The sequence below is a fragment of the Cheilinus undulatus genome, linkage group 3, assembly GCF_018320785.1.
Source record: "Cheilinus undulatus linkage group 3, ASM1832078v1, whole genome shotgun sequence".
In the NCBI taxonomy this organism is placed as follows: domain Eukaryota; kingdom Metazoa; phylum Chordata; class Actinopteri; order Labriformes; family Labridae; genus Cheilinus; species Cheilinus undulatus.
In genome coordinates this window covers 23,416,582-23,441,234 of record NC_054867.1, presented here as the reverse complement: position 1 = coordinate 23,441,234, position 24,653 = coordinate 23,416,582, and the positions used below count along the sequence as shown (strand labels likewise).

Below are 24,653 nucleotides of genomic sequence, written 5' to 3'. Positions count from 1 at the left end.
TGTTTTTATAATGTCTAACATTTTAGAAATTAATACAGCAGATTATCAACTATATTTGTACTAAAACATATTCTACCTCTACACACTTTACATTCTTTACCTTTTCCTCTTATGCAATCATTGCACTACTGTATATAACTACTGTTTTATACTGTACATACTATTTAATAATTATCACTATTTGCACCACTGTACTGTAAAATCATAGTCATAGTTATAACCTGTTTATAACCTGTACATACCTGACATACATAATAGATATTTATGTAGACACATATTATATCTATATTATTATATATCATTCATGCCTTTAGCACTGTATATACTGTATCATTACTGCTTATGCACGTCTGGTTGAATGCAAATTGTATTTCGTTACTTTGTGTCTGTGACATGCGCAATGATGACAATAAAGTTGAATCTAATCTAATCTAATCTAATCTAATCTAATCTAATAAAGCCAAATAAACAGTCATACTTACAGTAAAAAAGCCTGTCCTCCATGAAAACACTACATAGCAAGGACACCTTATGTAGCTCTATTAGCTGCTATGTAGATAACAGAATTAAGTAGCTAATGTAAATAAAGGTAAAGCTCATGAAGCTCATGGATATCTAAATAAAATAAGCTAAAAAGCTAATGGTAGCTCTGTTGTCTATGTAGCTTTCATAGCTACATTAGTTTTAGCTAAGTCTTGCTAAATCCAACTCAGCTACATTGGCTTATATAATAACATAGTGTTGCTATGCTAGCTTAAGCTACAGCTGCTGAAGCTAAAGCAAGACCCCATTTGTGTACCTACTTCTAAAACAGGTCTATACTCAACTTCTAAAATGAAAACAAAGCCATGGCAATGATAGCAAATGGCAGTGCTGTGCTGTAGCTTAGATAGCTTTAGTTAAAGCTAGAGAAGCCATCGCACTTCTAAAACGGGCCTATATATAATTTACCCCCAGATTAGACCTCTGACCTTTTTCTCTGTTGGATAAATGAAATGTTGTTTAGTCTGTAATGTTTGCATTGTGGTTATTACATGAATGCAACTGCCAGACTTTCTTTGTAATCAAAGTTGAATAAAAAAATAAACAATTTTATATATTCAGGAGATTAAACATGAATTTGATTAGGCCTACTTATAAATACTATGTTCTATTTTTGCAAACTTTGTTCTGCTAAATGCTATTAGGCTAAATATTTCACACTGTTCCTTTAGTCAGAGAGACTGGTGCTTAAGTGTGACATCTAGTGGTCATCTTCTCTGAAAGTCACACACTGTACTTCTGAGGCTCTCTGCTTTTTCAGTGTTTCTCTCATCTCTAGCCTTTCACATGTGCTTGTTTCTCTGTTTACATGCAGAGATCATATCATCACTTTCGCTCTGGAACTTGGCCAGCTTTAGATAATCATATACCATCATGCCATTGCTTCCTTTTCCTCCAGACTATCTGAGTCCATCTGTCAGTGGTTGTGAAATAAGTTTGTTTCTTATCTTCGCTAATTGTCTCTTCATATCACACACTTGCTCATCCTCTCCCCACCCTCCTTTCTGCCTTGTAGCATGTATGTGTCTCTCTCAGCACATTCCTGTCTCGATGAGTCAGATAGCAGCTTCATACAAACCCAAAACATCACTGCCCTCTCAAGAGACTTAAGGTCAGGGGGCTAGTTCCTTAAATTACCTTCTCGTTGTCTCAGGCCAAAAGAATGAAGGAAAATGTTATCAGAAGGAAAGAGAAAAGAAAGTGTGGTCATGTTTAAGCCAGCTAGCGTGGAATAAATAGAGCTCTGTTTATCACTAGGTGGATCCGTCAAAGAGGCTGACATAATGAAACAACAAGGACTGGTTCATGTGTACATATATGGCTCTCTCCAAGTTTAGCACAGCAGCTCCATTGTGAAAAGTCACGTCACCGCTTCAGACGAGCCAAGCTAAATGTGCAGTTTTTTTTCACTGGTCCAAAGCCTGAAAGTCCCTCTCTGGTTGTTAAGATGTACTTTCAAAAAAACATGCCCCCCTCTGCCAAGTCACATTTAGTCTCCACAGAGGAGTACCTTGGGATCTGGTTCTTTCATTGGCTGGTGAGTTCTTTTTTTCTCCTTACCATATAAACCTTGAAAACAATGGAAGAGGGGTGTGGTAAAATAATGGTAGAGGGAGCAGGGAGTTTATTCTGGTACAAAGTAGGCAACAGTTACAGAAAATAGATATAAAAGTCATTGGTTATGTTTGTATATTGATCAATCAATCAATCAATCTAGCTAGCTAGCTGTCTGTCTGTCTGTCTGTCTGTCTATCTATCTATCATCTGTTGCTCACAGTGATAGTAGGGGAGCAGAAGACATGAACACAGTCATGTAATCTGCCATTATTCTTGCTGATGGTTGGGTTTGCGCATGCAGGTTAAGGGGGCTATGATGTAATAGTTTCAGAAAAAAGATGTGCTTGGTTGTAATCTTGTATAGCAGATGCATACGCCCATTTTCTTGTTTCTCACTGGCGAATTCATCTTGTTAAGCTCCCATCTGAAATGTTTGGGCCCGGTTAGAAAGTGACAGGACCGGGGAGTGGGTGGCCTGGTGGTTGGGGGCACCCTCAATGTGCGCGGGCCTGCCCTCAACGTGCGCGGGCCTGCCTGGGGCCCTTTGCCGCATGTCTCTCCCCAGCTCTTGACCCTGTTTACGACTCTGTCCACTGTCCTCCCCTATCTAGTGGGGGCACAAAAATGCCCCAAAATAAATCTTAAAAAAAAAAAAAAAAAAAAAAGTAAGTGACAGGACCAATCAGCGTCGAGGGGCATTACTTTCGGGCGCGGCAGAGCTCAGGTTAGCTTAGTTGTACATACAGAGGCGAAATGGTTGGCATGTACAGATTTGTTCACTCCAGGACCAGGTTTCAAAAAGTAGCATTTTCGGCCCCGTGTGGATAAAAACGCCATTACAATAAATAACATATTCCTAAACTTGTCTTGGTGCTGACAGCCTCTGAGGCCCTACACCATTCAGTAACTGTATGGACTGAATGAAGGGGCATGTAGAAGGGGCAGTGAACTGTGGAGTATAATTTTGTAAAGTCTGGTTCACTGATCTGGACTTTGCTGATGATGCTGTGATCTGTAGATGTCCTTGAAGGGCCTCTTAACCTGCTGAGTGAGGAGGCTGGAATGTTGGGAATGCACCTGGGCCCAAACAAAGATCCAGGCAATGAATGGTGAATGGTGAGAGCATGAAAGTTGTAGAGCAGTTCATCTACGTTGGCAGCATAATCCATTGTTCCACTATCTGCGAGGCTGAGCAGACTTGGCCTTCCACAAGGGCCAGTGGGTTTGCTAAGCAAGATGGTTTGGCAATCACAGTATCTCAGGATCTTCCAGTCTTCAGGTCTTACTATACTCTTCTGAGGCCTGGACGCTGACTGATAGCCAGGGGCACCAGCTGGACTCTCTGTGACGACTCCTCTTCAGCTCTTTTTTGGTAATCGTTGGCAGGATCATCTGTCTTATGCTGACATTCTCAGGAGAGTGGGGATGGAACGGGGATAGCCTCTATGGGCTTCTGGTGCACTTTCCAGGCCTGATCCAGCTCACTGTATACCTGCTGCCCAGGACTTGGTGGGCTGGATCAGACATCAGGAACGGCCCCGTGTGTTATGAAGGGGTTAGCTGGGATGATACTTTGAGGGATGTGGCAGGGACCTGGAACAGGCTTGGACGATGGCTGTCAGGGTTTACATTGCAAAGTGCCGAACTGGCATATGGTCCCTTACCTGTTTAAGAAATGTGACCCCTGGCAACAGCACTGCATTACCCACAATCCTAGAGTAACACAATGACATCACTGACTAGCGCAGCTGTGAATTTCAGCTGTCGACTGCTACTAGTGAAGTTACCAGGGTAGAAAGGGTGTGCAATAACTGCTGAGCCAGATCAGCCGGCATAAAGCATACAGCAGCAACTGTGGATCAAGTTCATTTTAACATTTTTTAACATACAGTACATCCTTTTGACTCATACTTACTCTCAAGTGAATCATTTTTGTGAGATTGAAAACTACTTTAATGAAGTTGATATAAACACAGAATACTGATTGATTACATCCACTTTCATACTACAACCTTTCCTTTACGATGTATGGATTGTGACAGCATTACTATGGATAGTGGAACATAGTCAGGGGGTAAATTTGGTTCTCCCATGATTATGAGACATACAGTCACTGCTCACAAATGCATAAAGGACCTCACACTGGGTGACCATAATTAACTTTGCAATATGCCACCTCCATGAGAAGAGTTGTAAAGCAGGAAAAGGTCATAAAACCTTGTGCCTGTTCATTATACCCAAGGTTTGACTTCATATTCTGGTGTTGCACGAGTGTGGAGGGGCGTGTGAGTGTGGAGAACAGTTTAAAGATGGAGATTCTTTTTGAAAAATTGTGTAACTAAATGGATGCAGAACAGGCTGGAAGTGTCTGTTACTTGGGTACGAACAATGTGGGTTTTCTAATATGGAAAGTGGCATTTTATAAAAGTCTGAAAGGTGGACAGAGCTCAGAGACTTTCAGTGTTTCTGCAGTAGTTTTATAGAAACTGGCACACCAGCTATTATGTAATTTGTGTGCTCTGTCCAAGTGTGTAGTAAATGTGTAACATGAGCGATTTTCTGCCCCCCTCCTCATCCCTCACTCCCCCTGCTGAGAACAACAGCCAATCCCACCTCAGCAGGGTCCCTCCCCTGCTCTGATAAATAGCACCGTGGACCAGGGAGGGTCTATCTGCCTGACTCTCCTCTCCTCAGCAGAGTCTCTCACTCCAACAACTCCTCTGTGACCATGTCTGTTAGAGCCGTGAAGACCACCACCTACTCTACCGTGTCCTCCTCCAGGGGGCCCTCCCAAGGCTTCAGCAGCCACTCCTTCTCTGGCTATGGGGGCCACAGCATGGGCAGTGGCAGGCAGAGCTATGCTCTCCGCAGCTCCTATGGAGGAGTGGGCAGCAGCGGTGTGGCTATGGGGGCCGGGGGATTAAAAGTGGCTGGTGGTTATGCTGCTGGAGGGTCTGGACAAAGAGGTGGAGGAGTGGAGTTTGGTTATATGGGCTTTGGTGGAGGTATGGGAATAGGCAATGAAATGCATGCCCCCATCACTGCAGTCACTGTGAACAAGAGCCTGCTGGCACCCCTCAACCTGGAAATTGACCCCACCATCCAGGCCGTCCGCACCCAGGAGAAGGAGCAGATCAAGACCCTGAACAACCGCTTTGCAACCTTCATTGACAAGGTCAGTTGGTTTAGGACTCAGCAAAGACAGAAGCTAATTATTTTTTTTATTGTTTTAAGATAAAATGAAAGCTTGCATCAAAAAGCATGTTCTGATTGCTTCTTTTAGAGTTTTGTTTCCAATTTTATAAGTGTTAGGATAAGACCTTCAAATTCCAAACAAAGTAAAAAGAAGACTCAGGAACCTCTGAGGAAATTACTTTACTACAAGCCAAAAACAGCTGAAGGTACAGGAGGTCCTTGTCCACATGAAGAAAATGAAAACAGTGAATCAAACAATGTGCACTTCGCTTAAAGCAATGCACAGGGAATCTCTGGAGATTGCTCAGTTGTTTTGAGTTATGATTTAACTTCCACCTGTTTTCACTCAGGTGAGATCACAGAGCTCAGATAAGAGGATCCGTCTGGATTCAGACTACTCACAGGGCTGGGATGAAGAGAAAGAAAACAATTTGTTTGAAGCGAAAGATCATGCAGAAATTGTTATGAAAGCAAACAAAATGTGTCTTTTTGTGCTCTGGCTCTGCAGAGTCCTATATTATTTTAATGTTGAATCCATACACTCTGCACAAACACTAGAGGAAGAAAAGAGTGGGAGTGGCTGGGAAAAAGTTTGCACAGGACAAGCTTGTTATATACCGAGTGGAGTAGATCCCTATCTAACTGAGACTACCATTAATGTGAACATTAGCCACTTTACAAGGCTGTAAAATAATCAACAAAGCAACTTACCCGACGGTAGTATAAGTCATTGAAATGCACCCACTATAAAAGAGGGATTACTGAAATATTGCAAAGAGCTTTCTTATCAGACAGCAGCTTCCACTCCTCACCTGAGATTGATTGGATTCTTGACTTGTCACCAATCCTTACTTTTTTTTTGTTCAAGGAGGCACCCTGGAAGTTGAACTGTTAATCAATCACGCTGAGACTAATTCTTCAGATTGTAAAACAAAGCTCTCTACACACCATGGTGATATGGCACATACAAACATGAACTGCCGTGTCTCCCATCATGTTTGCAGAGTGTTAGCAGGACCCCACCCAGGGCCAGGACGCTCAGTAGAGAAGTTGTAAAAGAAGCACTCTGTGTCATGATTAGGGAACAGTGCTTCTTTGTGTTAAATTGTGGCACTGGTTTGAATTGAGCGAAGAGTAATTGATGTGAGTGTGTTGGAGGTGGGAGAAGGTCAATTAGTCATGTTTGTAGCGACCGATCTTTTGTGATTCTTTGTCCATCAGCAAACAAAGTTAATCCATTCATGTTTTTGAGTCACTCCTACCTTCTCTTTACATGCATTCTCTCTCTGTTCACACTACACAGTGAACATTCATTAGCCTGCTGATATGCACAGGGGCGTGTCCGGACATAGGGTTCAACTGAGATACTTATGCAGGACAAAGAAAATGTGCTCCATTGGTTTAGTATGAGAAACCTGTTTCAACCACGGACTACATATAGATCTGGACAACACAGCTCCACATCCCCTAATGTACAAAAGTGAAGCCAAAATAAAAACACCATGATAAAATATTACAGTTGTGATGTCATTTGGAGCCAAATTTGATTAGTAGACTCTGGAATGGTTTTTCATGAATTCTGCCCTGCTAATAAATTACAAATCTACCTTTATGGTAAAGTGTCAACTACCCTTTAGACTGGTACAGTTCAGAACAAGTTCTTGGGTTGGTTTGACGCAGATACTCACGGTACAGTAAATAACTCATGTGTTAGTGTTTTCTTTAGCTTTTTTTTTTTTTTCTATTTTTTTTTTTTTTTTGGCTAGTCTGCTAATCAGGCACAGACAGCACCACAGGGGTGGCAGTTACCAACTGAGTTGTCCATCACAGCCTTTTATTCCTTTTACATAATCAAATAATTTATCAGACTTATTAAACAAGTGAACCTTCAGCCATAAATCAATATCATAACCTCTTTTAGCACTACCTTTGAACACAGCAACATGTTTAAGAAAGACATGTTTACACAATTAGAAATAGAGAGAATAAATGAGACAACTTTAAGCAAAAATAAATACATAGATAAATAATTGCCAAAATGGGCAAGTTGGTCCCCGTGGGGACCAACTTCAATGTTGTGAGGATGATGTATTGAACTTATGAAAAAAAATAAAAATGTTAGTGATAAATTAGAGTTGAAAATTCAAGGTTAAAAAAATGAGTAGTGGGAAATTATATACTTTCATTTGATTCATACTAAAAAAACCCAAACAAATCCACTACTTAGAAACTTTGAAGCAATCAATTTTGACATACTTTGATTATTTTCAACTTGGACAGTTTTAAAGTGCATCCAAATAAACTGGTTCCAAATTAACCTCCAGCTTTGACTGAGAAGGCAGACAATCATAGTTTTGGATTAAAGAGTGCTAAATGAGGTGGGTGATCAGATTTCAACAGGGGGCCCATTTCGCCCCTGGCCAACCCCTTAGACTCACTCCTGGTGTTCATCCATAACGTCGTCCCTGATTACTGACACTAAACTTGTCTTATCTGCAGGTTCGTTTCCTGGAACAGCAGAACAAAATGCTTGAGACCAAGTGGAAACTCCTGCAGGAACAGACGTCGTCCCGCTCCAACATCGATTCCATGTTTGAAGCTTACATTGCCAACCTGCGCAAGCAGCTGGACAACCTGGGCCATGAAAAAGTCAAACTAGAGTCTGACCTGAGTCACATGACGGGCCTGGTTGAGGACTTTAAAAACAAGTGAGTTGATGGAAGACTCAGCCTTTATTTAAACACCTTAAATCATATTTGTGTGTCAACAATGGATCAAATTGCTACTTGCGCATAAAGGGCACAGCCCACACAGATCCTGTAGCTCTACAGACTCTGCTTCACTCACTTCTCTCATTAGTGCTGTTTACAGTTGCAGCAGACAGACTTTCTTCAACAAACATTTATTATGAATTTTGAAACCAGCCTTTCAACATCCAGTCTTTTCTCCCCACTGACAGAGTTCTGTCCATTTAGATGCAGAGTACTCCACTTTTATCTAAAGCTTCACTTCACATATTTTTCATGTTTAGGCAGAGGCAGCATCCCCACAGTCAGTAACCTCCATACTGTGAAGTATTTCTAATTCAAACAGAACCAGCAAGAACAACACTGGAGGAATTTGATGTGAACTTTGAAAAGTGGGCGTGCCATGGAGAAAATGAGGCCTTATCAAAGGAAAGAGAGCTTTGGCCTGTAGTTCGCTTCATATAGCTGCTAAAACATCCCACTATAGAATACCTCACACAACTGAATCTGAATCTGTCTCATATACTACATTCCTCAGAGTGTATAAACTGAAGCCAGCGAACATTTAACTACTGTATTTTGAGACTAAACAAGGTTTAAGGGGACACACACTGAAAGACACACCATGTTGTTGCAAAGTAGCTGAATGATACCTTCTTAGCTTACATAACTTTAAAGCTAACTATGAATTGACAGGTGGATGTCATGGTTCTGTTGGTTTCATTAGGTTGGTTAAAGTCACATGAGCACTCCACATAATTTGGCTCAAAAGAAATAAACATTATTGGTTTTGATAGAAAATTTATTGACTTGATTGTTCCCACTTGTCCCTCACGCCAGGAAGCTGATGTCTCGTTAAAGGAATACTTCAACATTTTGGCAAATTCGCCCCTTTGCCATAATTCCTATAGTCTTAGTAAAAGGTTTGTTACCTTTAGATGTTGGTGGCAAGCTATTTTTAGATCGGAGCTGCCGAGTTCGGAGCTGCTGTGCCAACTCAATGTAAGCAGACGGTATTTTTGGCTTTCCCTCATCAAACTCATCAAATACACAATCCAACAACTCCAAAACACTCTTGTGGACAAGTAGTGACCTGCACATTCACCATGCTAGCTACGTAGCAATATTACTACATAAGCCAGTGTAGCTAAGTTGGCTTATGCTCCAGCAACTTGAGCTTTAGTAAACGTAGCTCAAGCTCACGTTTGAGCTGTTTTGCAAATGTTGCTAAAGCTAACTTAGCTGCAGAACTAATGCAACTACAGTTAGCTATGTAGCTATGTTATGTTTAAGCAAACATATCACAAGCTATTGCAGTCAACTAACTTTGTTAGCTTAAGCTGTAGCTACTTTGGAAACATAACTACATTAGTTATGTTCTTTACATAGCCAACAAAGCTTTGTTAGCTTTAGCCTAAGGCTAATGCTAGCCTTAGCTGCCTTAATGCTTTCATGGAGGACAAGCTTTTTCCCTGCAAGCAGCCTATTTACTCAGCTTTATTAATAGGTTAATTAGGTTGTGTAGGTCAGGTTTTTTAACTTTCAATAGTGCAAATCTAACTAGGACTTAAGAAGAGAAAAGGGCTGTTCTTGCTCCATGTTTGCTACTTGTGTAAATATGCTGTTTGCTAGCATTCAAACCTATCAGTGAAAAAAAAATAATGTTAAGAAAATGTTGTGTTTTTTAGGCTTTTTCAGCTGTTGCCAAGCAGCGAAAAACTGTTCTTCAGTTTTTGTTATTCAGGTGCAAAAAATGAATATTTAGGTTGTGCACAAGGATCAGATGAAACAAAAAATGAAAGCATTTATTTCTGTGATTCCAATGACTTTCTATCATCTATTTGTAATTGTTTCCAGGTATGAGGAAGAGATCAACAAGCGCAACGAGTGTGAGAACAGCTTTGTCCTTGCAAAGAAGGTCTGTTTAATTTTAACACCTTCCTGATCTTGAAACAATAATTAGTCTTTGAGCATATTTAGCTCACAAAATGGCCATTTGTATGTCAGGGTTGGCCTGAATGCAATGATGAATATCCTCAGAGCTATCTTTTCCTGTGCAGGACACTGATGCGGCCTACATGGTCAAGGTGGAGCTGGAAGCCAAACTGGACGGACTGTCTGATGAAATTGAGTTCCTGCGGCAGATCTTTGATGCAGTAAGAATCTTATTTTGACCAAAACAACAAAAAAAGATTGCTATGGATATGGCATCTCTTAGATCTAAAAGAATCTTCATTTGATAAATCTGAGGTCAATTACTGTTACTTTAATGTTTGTGTATTTGTCTCTACAGGAAATCCAGGAGCTGCAGGGCCAGATCAAGGACACATCTGTTGTGGTGGAGATGGACAACAGCCGCAACCTGGACATGGACGCCATTGTTGCTGAAGTGCGTGCCCAGTATGAAGACATCGCCAACAGGAGCAGAGCTGAGGCCGAGTCATGGTACCAGACAAAGGTGAGGGTCCTCTGTGTTGTTAGTTGAAATCCAAGACTTCCGCTTGTTCAATCTCTCCAGATGACGTAATGTTATTGTACATTTAAAACAAGGAAAAACATGAGTGAGTCATTCTCCTCCTCGATTTTTTTTCACTTAATTTATCAGGGGGTTAGGAGGTGTCTTTTCTTGTCGACTTATCACAACTTACCTCAGCTTAGTATACTTTGCCATATTTTATGCCTTATGTGCATAAATGTTGCTGCAGGGACTCTGTAACTGGTCTTTGAGTTACGAGCTAAAATCACTACGTTTTTCAGTATGTTTGCAAATGTAAACCTGCCCAAAAACAAGCTGTATGACACCATATCTAAGAGAAAGACAAAACCTTGTTTACATGTGTTTGGCATGCTGATTTGACTCATCTTTGCCTGTTCCAGTATGCAGAGATGCAGCAATCAGCAGGAAGATACGGTGATGACCTGAAGTCAACCAAGGCTGAGATCGCTGACATGAACCGCAGGATAATGAGGCTTCAGTCTGAGATCGACATGGTTAAGTCACAGGTTGGAAGGACTTACTTCTGTAGTGTTTATGCAGGCATATTACACTGTAAGTGGCGTGCATTTCTTTGATTTGTTTGACTTATTGTAAGAAGGACCTGACCCTGTGCGTCCTCTCACCCTTCTTCCTCTGCTTTTAGAGAAACAGTCTTGAGGCTCAGATCGCAGAGGCTGAAGAGCGTGGTGAGATGGCAGTGAAGGACGCTAAACTCCGCATCAGAGACTTGGAGGAAGCTCTGCAGAGAGCCAAACAGGACATGGCCCTGCAGGTCCGCCAATACCAGGAGCTGATGAATGTGAAGCTGGCTCTGGATATCGAGATCGCCACCTACAGGAAACTGCTGGAAGGAGAGGAGGACAGGTAAGACTCCACTGTGAAATAACAACCTGTAGATGTGGTAGGCAATGTCTTCTTTCTGTTTAACTTTACAACTCTGCGTACTCACTTCTTCTTTCTATTTTCTTAACAGGCTGGCAACAGGAATCAAGACCACTGTTTCCAAGCAGACATGTGAGTTCATGTTGTGCAAACATGTAAAGTGTTTCACTGTTGATTTTTTAGTCTAATTATGTGTTGTGTTATTAAAAAGAAAAGGTATCAAATAATAATTATAAAATATCGGATGCTTTGTGTGACGATGCAATAAGACAGGACGTGGGACAATAAAATAATAGAAGTCAAAAGATGACCTCACAATTAGCTCTATTATTATATTAGCTTTATTATTGTACTGACACATGATACAGCCAAACACAGCCAGTGAAAGTTCAGGTGTTTTTTCCATTGATTTGCTGCATTGTGAGAAACAAAAGACCAGGTATTGCAACATTCTGTTCCCTTAATAAAAAAGTACAAACCACCCACGCTTACAAACTGTCCCAAACAATCAGACCAGATTGCAGTTTCACTTATACACCAAGAAACTGCGAAATTGTTGAAAAACTGTTTTCCCTTAGGGATTTTCTTGTATTTCTTCAGATATCACTTCATTAAACCTGTATCATCTGTCACATCTTAACCAGTTATTTTTTTCGACTGAATATCAGTCAATAAGAGAGCCAACTATAAATTTAAATACAAATATAATATCTTTACATTTCTCAGTTGGTGTGTAAGGCAACCTGAGAGAATTAACTTGTGTTAAATGTTCCTCAGTGTTCCTACTTGACTGGCATAACATGGAAACATGGAAAATAATGTGAAAAAGTTAAAATGTCATTGGTTCCCAGTGGGGTCTGGGACCCCCTAAGGCAGGTGGCAAAGATCTCAGGTGGAGTGTGAGGTTGCCAAAATTAGATTTTCACACATGAAGTAAAATCACGATAAAACATGATAAAATATTTTTGATGTGAAAACCATGCATGAGTCTATTTTAGAAGGGTTTCCTTAATGGAACAACCAACACTGATGTTGACTTTTTGACAGCTATAGTGCATTTAGAAAGTATTAAGACCCTCTTTACTCTTTTTTTTTTTGTAATATTTTTTGTTATGTCACAATTGTTGAAAAACACCCCCACAGCATGATGCTGCCACAACCCCCAGTGCCTGGTTTCCTCCATAAATAACATTTAAAATTCTGGCCAAATAGTTCAATCTTGAACTCATCAGACCAGAGGATCTTGTTTCCAACAGTCTTCAGGTGCTTTTTTGCTTTTTTTATGTGCTCTGAGGAGAGGCTTCTGTCTAGCCACTCTGCCATAAAGCCAGATCAGTGGAGGGCTGCAGTGGTGGTTATTCTCCCCTGTTCCAAAGAAAAAAAGGTGAAAGGGGTCTGAATACTTCCTGAATGCACTGCATGTCAATCTTTTTGTGTGGATCTAAAGGGGGCTTAGCTTTTCTTAAATACAAGTAGGTTGGGCTCCATGGCAAAAAGGGTGGGTACCACTGAGTTAATGTTAGGGTTGTAAAATATAAGCAAGTTTCACAATATGTACTGTATTATGATAAGGAGATGGAATTTGATTTTAAAAAATCTATCAATCAGTCTTTGTTTGTTGGCAGGTCTAGTCCTTAATAGGATAGAGTTAAGGATAGAGTTGAGGATAGAGACTGCAGGAAATGATAAGCAGGGAAGGAACCACTGGCTTCAATCAAACCAACCTGGTTTGATTGCAGTGACTGGTTTAAGATAGTGTAAAGACATAGGTATTACACCCAGGCTTCCACTGAATTGGATCCATTGTATTGCATGCATGCTGAGTGAGAAAGCACTTCTTTAAATCAATAAATTTACTTTACAGCAATAAATGCAGACTTTACGGATGTGTTCACCATGATTAATTTCCCAAGCTTGAATATTAAAAGCTTCAAGCACAGCTTCTTTGCATCTTAAACACAAACCATATTATAAAATTTAAAGGTGCAGACTAAAATCACATCAAAAGTCTTGAGAAAAGATTCACACAGGCATCTATTACTTGAAATACAAGAAAATGTCCAGATTAGTTTATTCAGATGTCTGTCCAAATGTCCACAAGTTAACTCCCTACACCTTTTTTTCTAAATTGACTCACACTGCATGATTTAATGAAAACTTTTTTTTTACTTCTGAATGTGCAGCCTTGAACTACAGCGCCTACGGCCTGGAGAGCTCCCGCACCCCGTCCTATGCTAGCAGCTCCTACAGTGGAATCAAGGCCAGCAGCGGCGCTGAGGCAGCCATGGTGAAAAGCACCACAGTCACCAAAACAGAAACCATGATGATGAAATCAGAGGAGAAGAAGGAGGAGGAAAAGGAGGAGGAGAAGCAGGAGCAGCCACAGGCAGCTGTTGAGGAGCCAGCAGCTGAGGAGAAGAAGGAGCAGGAGGAAGCGGAGGCTGAAGCTGTGGCCGAGGAGTGATGATTCCCCACGTCAGATTTATTATCTTGGCTTTAGAGGTTAAGAAAAAAAAAACACATTCCCTGCTTTTCAACCAATTTCTGTAATGACTCATTCATTGATGGGTCTTTTTCAGTTTATGCTGTAAGACGTATAAACACAACATTCCTTCAGAGATCCTTAATAAAGAGGTGCTAATGACTCTTTGTCCAGCTTTCTGAAAACTTGCAGGTTTCATCAATACTTCTGTGACAACTGCACCACACTTGGTTAGCCGGCAGGTGGCACTGTTGTGAATGTTTTCCTCTGCCGTTCCATCTTTTAGAGCATTTTAGCCACATGACACTACACTTCACTGCCACGCTGAGCTCCTGTGCTGAATCTGCTGTACTGAAACAGATATGTAAGGTGAACATCAGTCACTAATGTTCATTACTTCTATGAGGTTGGTGCAATACTGCTGGCAACACCAAAGTCCTGTTTGCTTGACAATAAAAGTTCTTTGAAACTAAATTTTACCTGGAGTTTATCCTGTTTTGTATGAAATTCTTGTAATGTGCTCCCCCAAGGAATGATCTATCTTAACATTTGAGACGGTTATAATTTCAATAACTGTTTATTGTTTATAAGGTTCCTGTTAGCTTTGGCACATGGCCTTAGCTACTCTTCCTAGGGTCCCATAGGGGTGGGGCAAGATACTGACATGACAACACATTGCTGTCCTGAGTCATACTGTATGTTATGATGATTGTGCCCAACATGGATATTTTCATTTGAAATACAGAACACAGCACAGTTTCTCTGGCATTTAAATTCAGTGTGTCAGTACTTCATGACTCCTCATGGTGGCGCTATGACATAAGACAGGAGATGAGGACAGTGGTGCAAAGAAACAGAAAGAGGAAGTGGAGAAACTGACAGCAGTTTTCTGTAAATAAATAATCATCAATGCATTTTACCTTTATAAAGATAATTTATGATCTTTAGTTTTCAAACATCGTGATGCATAATCATCAGGGGTGGAAAGTAATTAAATACCTTTACTCTGATTGTGTTGTTTTTTGGGGGTAGTAAGGGTAGTATCCAAAGTAACTGCACTTTTACTTGAGTTTAATACTCTTGTACCTTTTCTCTATTGACAGCACAGAGCAAGAGAGTTATTTCCCAACAGCAGCAAAAACTGGAGTGTTAGTCTCTCAGGATGAAACATTTCAAAGTTCATTTGGTCTTGGGCAGAGTGTTTACATGTGTTTTATGCTGTGCTTGGATGTTGACTTTTGTACAGTGATCCCTACTGGGGTTATTCTAGTCATGATTTTAGTGGATTGTTGTTGTTTTTATGTGAGACACATTTGCACCATAAGTGAAGTTATCTACTGAGTTCCATCTGTGACATACTCAGATTGGTCAATCCATATCGTGCCTGTATGCATTTGATCCTGAAGTACAGTACAGTGTAACAGCATGAGTATGCTCTTCCCTGCTTGGGTGCAGAACGCTTCCCTGGCCAAAAGCACGGCACAAATGCAAATGAAGGAGCACAAACACGGGGACAAAATGTGGTGTGTGAGGTTTAGGGAAAAGAGAGATAATTTTGGAAAATACTGACTTGCAATATTTACATATAAAATCATCTATAATACACATTTTCGCCCATCTATTAATAACTATTTGTAATTAAAGCAAAGGAGAGGGTTAATATGATGCAATAAATGATTTAAATGAGATACATTAAATTAACTTTATGGCAAAAAGTATATTATCAAAAGGAAAGCTGCAGTGCACACAGCCCACACCAGGCAGCAGCTGCATGCTCAGCAAACACATTATCCAGAGAGAGAGAGGCTGATAGAGATAGAGTGATTTTTCAAAGGGATGGAGAGAGAACTATGTGTTTTGTTTGATTTGATTTTAACTGGTTAAAAACATTTTATTGCAGAAGAACTTCATCATTTGCATACAGCTTCACTTCAGCCTCTCATCCTAATGGAGCCCTGTTCTGTCTGTTAGTCTGACCAGTGTCTGTCAAAGTCAGGTCTAACCAATGTGAAAGGTTTTGCTTCTTCCCCTGAGTGAGTCATAAACAGCAGCTCTCTGGATAGAATAAAACTTGTCCTTCCTGTGTAACAGATAGTCTGCCACGTACGTGGATATGTGCCAGAGTTAATCTCCTGACTGATTTAAACCCTTGTTATCATGAAATTATGATGCCAAATTAATATTGAAATAATTTTATGATGATTGGGCTCTAGATAAGGAGCATCTGAAATGCATATTTATACGGATGGACCTTTCTGTCCATACTATGCATATCTGCATATATGAGGGGGGTGGTTGAGAAAGATCCCAGGCCTTTATATAGTTTGAGAGCCCTCCATTTGGCTAACCCTAACCCTGACCCTAATCCTAGTAAAAACGCAGGGCTTGGGGAGGGGTTTGAGTAGCTCACCCAGACAAAAAGACAGACAACTACAAGAGCACAGCTGAGCAAAGGATGCACCTTTCTTCCATGGGACGGACCATGCAACATGAAAGTAGTTATGGAGCTCCTTGAGAAACAGTGACCTCTAGTGGTTTAGTCCACTCAAACATAACAGACGTGAGTATGAGTATGATGGTTGTAAAGTTTAAAATCCACGGATCTATTTTCATACCTGCATAAAGTATAAATCAACATTACAGGGGACATATTACTCAAAAATCACTTTTTCAAGCTTTTCTAACAAAATGGAGTATGTGCTCCTGGCCTGTCCACAATCCCCTCAAGGACCAGAAAAATCCATTCCATCTCCCCCTCTCTTTCACCACCTTTTTAGAAAATGTGTGCTAAAACAAGCCAATCTCAGATTTTCCCCTCATGATGTCATGTGAGGAATTAGTCCCGCCCCCAGGTTCGGATGGCCCTCGCCCCTTGGAAGAAAGTTCCGCCATCTTCTCCCGATTCTCCTCTCAGCTGGTAGACGAGAGGAGGATCAGAGCCACATCCATAAAGTCACATCCATTTTCTGAGAGGGGTGTGGTCAGGGGTGGAGTCAGACAGCTCATTAACATTTAACGCCACAGACACAGAAATGGCTTGTTGTGAGCAGGGCTGAAACAAAGGGTTTTTTAGACATGCAAAAATTCAATACTGGAGTGTTTATTCACCAACAAACTTCACGGACATGTTTTGATGACCTCTGAGACCAATATAAACTTGTCTTAAAAGGGTAGAATATGTCCACTTTAAATGGGTATGGATGCATTTGAATAGGATTAGCTAATACAGAGGGCCAATTCTCTATAGCAATGGTATGTAAATGTGGAGTGAATGAAGTGAAAGGGTGTGAATGGGAAGGTGTGACCTGCAGTGTAGAAGGGCTTTGAGTCATGAGATGAATAGAAAAGCGCTATAAAAGCTCAAGTCCATTTACCATTTCATGGGTGCAGTGTTTAATCTTCATCAGAATGAATGCCTTGCTATGAGGTTGAATCTCTCATCAGGGGAGAGCTAACTTACCACTGATTTTCAAGAGTTACTACATCTCTATCATATTATAACGAACTCCTCAATAGTGTAGTTTAACTATATGTAGTGATGACCACCATATACTTTTAAATGGTTCAGTTTAATTAACACTGTTAATGGCGCTGTGTATTTAACTGTAATAGAGGTGTGACTTTACCTGAACAACCTGGTCGGAGATCTAAATTCTTGCAAATAAAGAAAGTTCATATTTACCTCTGACAAGGAAACTTTAAATACTTTGTACTTTTACTTGAGTAGATTTATAGACCAGTTTCCTTCTATTTGCTTAAGTAAATTTTAATCAGAGTAACTCTACTTTTACTTGAGTCCAAAGTCCTTTTACTTTTTGTTGTTCCTCTTATCATTTTGTTAGAAGAAAACAGAGATCAAGAATCATTGTATCGTGATATTTTATCACTGTAGGCCACATACTGTGTCCTGTTGTGAGTTACCCTATGATTCACTCAGTTCTGAGAAATATTTGTTTAACACCCTATGGGGGTTTGCTAATCCGTGTCAGCAGACACAGATCCATTTACACACTACTTGTACTTTTTAGAGAGTTCATATAGAAAGCTGACATGACAGAAAAATGACATTCCATACATGACGGGACCTGACCTGCCTCAGTCCTGATTTTTCAGGTGTTTCTCCTCCTCACAAAATAAATTCAAGGCATTGCATCGCAATGTTCCCAACACCTCAGATGACATTACTGTTGAAAAAGGGTCTAATCTAGGCTCACAAAGCCCATACAGGTCATATCAAGCCACACAAAGAGTTGCATCAAGGATGACATCATAGCAACTCCTGCAAACAATAATCTGTGTGAGAGCCTGTGCGTTAAACGTGTGGTGACACTGAGATACCGGGTATTTTTCTCCTTCAGAGGATGATTATTTGAGAGGTCTTTTTAGCCCTACAGGAACAGGTTTGAACATGAATTATGGGTGGGGGTGCCGCGCCCTAGGCTACACAGCCTTTCCTGAACTTACAGTACAGACAGACAGTCCCACCCACCGCACATCGCTGTTTGAAGAGTGTTGAAGGCTACGGTACAGTGGAGCAGACTGAAGGATTTTCAGCTTTGAAGGCCGGATCAATTAACTGCATGAGAAGTCAGAAAACATAAACAGTCAGTATGCACAAACAGGTTCACAACAATAGATTGAAGCACAGAGATTAGAGCTTCAACATATTGTGAAATAGACATACTTACTTTCTAGCTGGATGAGAGGACTGATACGGATCTCTTGAAGAAATGCAGTATTTATTTGACTCGCATGACACTACTAGGAAAATATTTCAATGTATAAATGGAACAGCTTAAGTGAGTTACAAAAAAAGTTTAATTCACTCAATGGAAATAAGCTTAAGCTGTAAGATTTTTTTTTTGCTAAATTTGTATTTGACAGTGGCATGAGTGAGACTTTTTTGATATAAAAGGCAAGTAAGTAAGTCAAAAGTGACTAATGAATTGGTCAACAGGCTGAAATATCAGAGTGAAATAAAATACTGTGTGGCTCCTCCCTTCAAAAATGTCCAAATGCTATAGTCCACCCCAAACTCACTGTGGGAGAGGGAAGCCTTGAGGAGAGGAGAAAGGTGACAGTAAATTTGAGGAGTAGTGCCACCTAAACACATTAAATCAGGTAGTAAAAAGAGGAAAAAAGAAAGATAAAAGGAGGCAGAATGAGGGGAAGAACGCAGATAAAGAAGGGGATGAGGATGCTGGAAGAGAGGAAAAAAGTGAAAATGAAGACAGAGATGAAGAAAGTGAGCATTTTTGCCAGTCGATCCAGGATCATGTTCAGAGAAGCTTGCAGATAAAGAGAGAGAGAGAGTTGTTTGCGGGCATACCAAAAATGGCACCAAAAGATAAGGAAGACAAGCTGTTTTCAAATTACCCTCAATATTTAAAGTCAGCCAGTGGCCATGAGAAAGAAAGAAGAGATAAATACAGCTGAATGGTTGGCACCTTGTTCAAACATTAAAGAGACTGTCAATTTAAAAAGTTAGAACGAAGGCCCCAGTGGTGTAAATATAAATGATGTGAATGCTTTATGTTAAAAAAAAGTATGAATAGGTCACGTTAAAGTAATTAATCTATGCACTTTTTTCTTTCTTATGTAAGTGTTTCTGGGAGGTCGTCTTGATGCTAACCCTGCAGAGGAATCTGCTCTGACAACTTCTGCATCAAACACATACTGTACGCTGACAGATATACTGCACCAGGAGCATTGCTGCAGGTTTGGCTTCAAGGTTTGAAGATTGCAGTGACTGTAAAACATCTTTCTGGATCCACCATCACCATTCATTATCACAATTCATTCATGCTTTCATACAGGAACAGTTTGCAACTTTACTTCATACCATAAGGGTTGTAAAACATGTCACATGGAGGCAATGCACTACTACTTAAACAACTACAAGCTCTACTACAAACGACAGACTGAACCTGCAGCACTCCCTTTTCAAACCTGCTGCTCTAATGTTCCAGGTCATGGCTTTCTAAAACTACACCTGTCAGTAAACCTTTGTCAGAGCCGAGGCTCTGAACAGGGATGTAAGCCATGACAAATAAACCCTAAAACAAAAATGCAATAAATTCTCCAGATATGTAAGTGAGGTATGGGGTGAGGCCTTACGGTGGCATGAGTGGAACAAGAACACTGATAGAAACTTGGCTTCATTTCTGATAGTGATTGATGTGCAGTCCACACCCCTTCATGCTAGCATGTTGTTAACAGCATGGCATGTTGTCACAGGTACCTGTTCTACCTTCATGTTATGCAATACATACAATATACCTCTGTCTCTCCTGCAGCTTGTCTGAATAAGTACGTTTACACTTCAATGAGAAAAGACACTCCAGTGAATTCTTTTCTCTCCTTTTCATCTCAAAGTGCCTGCGGGCAAAAGTTGCAGCCAAAGAAGAAAAGCATGTAATTCCTCTCATTTAAATGTTCCTAATCAAATATCATTCTGGTCATCTCCAGAAAACTAGGATTTTTAATGCTAAGAAAATGTTTGGTTAGTGTGAAAGTGCTTTTGATTTTGAATGCAACCTGCTGGTGCAGATTTGCATGCCAGTTTATATTACGTTTCATAGTGTCTGATTACAGATAGAACAAATAGGGGAGTATTAAGTCAACAGTGAGCCATTGGATGAGCTCATCAAAGATAAACTTCTATCTTCTATGGCAACAGAAAATCAACTTGGCATGGCTGCACAGGAGCATTACTTGCTACTTTATACAAACAGCAAAATAAAAAGCAACATACAAAAGAAGCAAGTGAGTCACTTCAACTAATTAAAACTGAATACAACATGACAGCTTACATGCTCCAAAAACTATTAGTGTCTGATGCCGCGCCAGATTTTTATGTTTTCTTGTGTAAACTGTCAGATTTAATAGGCAAAGTGCTCTAAAAGTGCACCGGCGGCAATAAAGTAATCACTCCGTCAATTATTCTGATCCGGGATTTGCCCGTACAGGAGCTGATATTAAAAAAAAAGAGAAAGACTGACAAGCTGAAGAAAAGCTGCTCTCTCAGCTCAAGCAACAGGTCTGATTTCCTCTGTAGCCACGAGGCAGAGATTAATGACAGAAAGATGGAGCATCAGATCTTTGCAGTGGAAGCTGTCAAGATACCTGGCTGAGGTGTGCCCCATGTGATAAAACCGAGGTATGCACTATAGCAAAACAACAACAACAAACAAAACACAAACAGCTGTTTTTAAAGAGGAGGAGGACTTACCTTTCATGCATCCAGTATGAATTAAAAATGTCACTAGTTATTGAATAAAAGAAGAGATATTAGTGATTATAAATTAATATGCACAGTACTTTCCTTAAATGACTTTGCTACTGGCACTGACATATTATCCTGGTGATAGAAATTAGAAATATAAAACAAAAACAAACAAAAAAACCTGTTCATTAGAAGTCAGATTTCTTAGGTTAACCTGCACAACGTTTACGGAGCATTAAAATATCAGACTGTGGTTAAAGCAAAAAGCAGTGAAATAACATAACTGTATCTTCATATGAATGTAACTTCTCCTTCTCTTTCCATTGAACAAACTTGAAGTCAAAATACCCAGACAGAGACACTGACTAGAGATAGAAAGAGATAAACAGAGAGATACAGAAAAGCCTTGTTCCAAAACCTGGTTTCACATTTGTCAAAAATCAATCATGTTTGATCTTATTAATACAGCTACTGAGTCCTCTTTCATGTCAAAGTGAAAACAGATTACTACAAAATAATTTCAGATAAATAGAAATATGTAAAATAACTGACAGTGTAAATATTCACCCCCTTTAAGTCAGTATTTAGTAGATGCATCTTTGGCACAGCACTGAGTCTTTGTTAGATAGGTCTAAAACAGGCTTGCACATCTGGACACTGCAATTTTCTCCATTCTTCTTTGCAAAACTGCTCAAGCTCTGTCAGGTTGGGGGGGAAAAAACCCTTTTCAAGTCCAGCCATAATTCTCTGTCAGACTGAGGTCTGGGCTTTGACTCTGCCACTCCAGAACATTCACCTTGTTGTCTTTAAACCATCTCTCTAAAGCTTTGGCTAGAAAAAAATCTTCTTCCAAGCTGTAGCTCTCCTGCAGACTGAATCTGGGTGTCCTCCAGAATTTTTCTATATTTTGCCACATTCATTTTACTGTCTTCCTTTACAAGCCTTCCAGGGCTGGCTGTCGAGAATTATCCCCACAGCATGACGCTGTCCCTACTGTGCCTCAAGTGGGGATGGTGTGTTTGTGAGTATGTGCGGTGTTTGGTGTCGTCAGAACAGGGTCTCGTCTGTTGGGCAGAAGTCAAATGAACTGATAAAAGTTATGACAGAGTCTAAATCTAAGAAAAAATTTAATTTGACATAGATTTTAGTCTTACAGTTTGACCAATGTCCAATCAACATGAAGGGGGCGGGGTTTACCCCAGGTAGCTGTTGCTCCATTCATTTTCATGTACACTTTATGGATAATAAATACATGACCTTTTCACAATGATCTTTGAAATGCTATCTTTTTCATGTGATTGCAAATGACCATTGAATTAAAATCATAACATCTTCTCTAATAAGGGCAAAGTATTTTTATTTTTACAATCAAGCAAAGTTGTTGTGGAGAAACCTGCAGAACAATAAAGCAGCAGCTTTGCAGATGTTTTTTAAAGGTCTTTGTGCATTTTAAAAAGGAATGTCCTATGTGAGTGTAATATGATCTCTCTGTACAAGGTTTCAAGCTTCAAATAATTTGTGTACAATCAAATTGCCACCATCAACAAATGAAAATTGAGGCTGAGCTGCTTGGTGACACTGCAATGTTTTGTCAGTCCTGTTCACTGAACTGAAAGGGAATATGCAGCTAACACGATGCTTATGCAATCTGTGCTCTGAAGGCTGGAGGTGGATACTGGAGGTTGGAGGTCAACAGTCACTCAACACTTCATTCATGCTCTCCTGCAGTTTAAGCCATGGGAGGTGAAAAGTGAAATTTACCTGAACAAATGAAGAATTAAAGGTGAAACATTCACAGAATATCATTCACACCTTCAGGGTCACACACACCCTACAAAGCCATCCTAAACATTTCTGTTTGGTTTTACTGGCTCTCAGTGAAGCTGTCACTTTCCAATGAAACTGACTGACAAGCCGTCAGTCCCTGCAGGGCATCTCCTGAGGTCTTTAGTGAGAAGATGCTTGTAGTTAAACCTGTGCAGACCTCTGGGGCTCCTGTCAGCTGGACCTGTTTGGTTTCATTTATCTAAGCTATGATCTGGTTAAACAAAGCTGCCCAGCCCAAAGTGTGGCATGTAGGTGTTTACCTCTAAATGTTTGTATTTAACCCCAGGATATGCAGAGTGGCTTAAAATCAAAATCAAACTATGCTAAAAATCAAAATGTTACACAGACATTCTTCTGAATGTTTTTGATCAAAGTGCTGATGCCAAGCTGCAGAAACTTGTTGGTTCTGCCCTCGTTATCAGGCTTTTGTCCACAGAAATTGACTCAATGACTCTATATTGCTTTCCTTGCACATTTCTTCTTTGTTCTTTTATTGCATGTCTGTTAGTAGTTTTTAGACTACTTGTGGAGGTAGCCTGGTCACAATTTTAAATGTGTCTTGGATTTTTGTGTTAACGTCAAGGGAAAATGCTCTCTCATCAAAAGCAGTGTGTTAAAATGACAAGGGGACTCCAATCAGATGTGCTGTGAGCTGCAGATCATTCATCATGTTCAGGGAAGCTCACTCATGACAAACTGCCCAACACTGGCAATCTGTCACAGCACAATTGTTTGACTGATTGAATGATTGCTGAATCTTTTTGTGAGAGAAAGTTTGGAATTTTTATGAGAGTTATGCACGGTGGTTGTGTCAAAAAAAAATTACAAGCACTGTGTGTGCTGACATTCAGACACAGCCAGGAGGAACGCCTTCTTTTAACCTTTGGCTGTTAGAAGCTACTGGATTTGCTTTTTGTTGTAATCACTAGACCTGGCACTCAGAGAGTCTGATTACAAGGTCCCGATTTGATTCAAATAAAGATTTGATTTGATAACAATTAATGTAGTGATATTTGAGTTACAATAATCTGTCAGACAAGTAAAGAAAAAAATTGTGTAACATAATATGGGCAGTTCAACCAAACTGGTGCAAAAACAGAGTTTGAAATAATTAACATAAAAATGGCTGCAGAGAGACGCTTACATGCCTTAATCAAAGTGTGTCGAAAGGGATAATACAGCATGAAATAAATCAGGATTAAAAAAATGAGTGCACTAATGATGGATCTTAATTAATTGTGATTAACTCAGTTAATCTTGGTGGCTCTAATTGATTTATAAATGGTTCTTATTTAGTTTAGGTGATCAGTAACACTTAATTACAATGGGGCCAGACTAATATTTAAAATAGCTGTATGTGTATATATAAATAAACCACCAAAAATGAATTAAAAGCGTTTAAATGGATTTAAATTATCAAAAGAAGCCCCTGGGAGGATCTCTGGCCCAAACAAGAAGTTCCAAGTAGCTCAAAAAGCTCACAAATGCCTTCATGTCAAGCCAGTTCTAGTAAGCTAGATCTACTGACAAACTATGACCATCAGTCGGTGGATTATTGTGTGACACAATTGGATGAATTGAATAAAATGTTTTATTTATGGCAGTAGAATGGATGGTGCACCAGTATTGAGCATTAATTTTGTTTTCATTTAACGTAGGCCTAGAGTCATGTCCAAATGTTACAATGTGCTTTGAGTT

General features: G+C 40.0%; 1 protein-coding gene across 1 annotated transcript; it reads left to right on the top strand.

Moving 5' to 3' along the window:
- The first annotated feature begins 4,756 nt into the window (after positions 1 to 4,756).
- LOC121507194 (keratin, type II cytoskeletal 8-like) lies at positions 4,757 to 14,377 on the top strand. Its single transcript, XM_041783402.1, has 9 exons — positions 4,757 to 5,275; positions 7,795 to 8,003; positions 9,900 to 9,960; positions 10,103 to 10,198; positions 10,336 to 10,500; positions 10,920 to 11,045; positions 11,183 to 11,403; positions 11,513 to 11,553; positions 13,605 to 14,377. The coding sequence occupies exons 1-9, from the start codon at positions 4,829 to 4,831 to the stop codon at positions 13,883 to 13,885; spliced, it is 1,647 nt and encodes a 548-aa protein (XP_041639336.1). The 5' UTR covers positions 4,757 to 4,828; the 3' UTR covers positions 13,886 to 14,377.
- Positions 14,378 to 24,653: the final 10,276 nt, after the last annotated feature.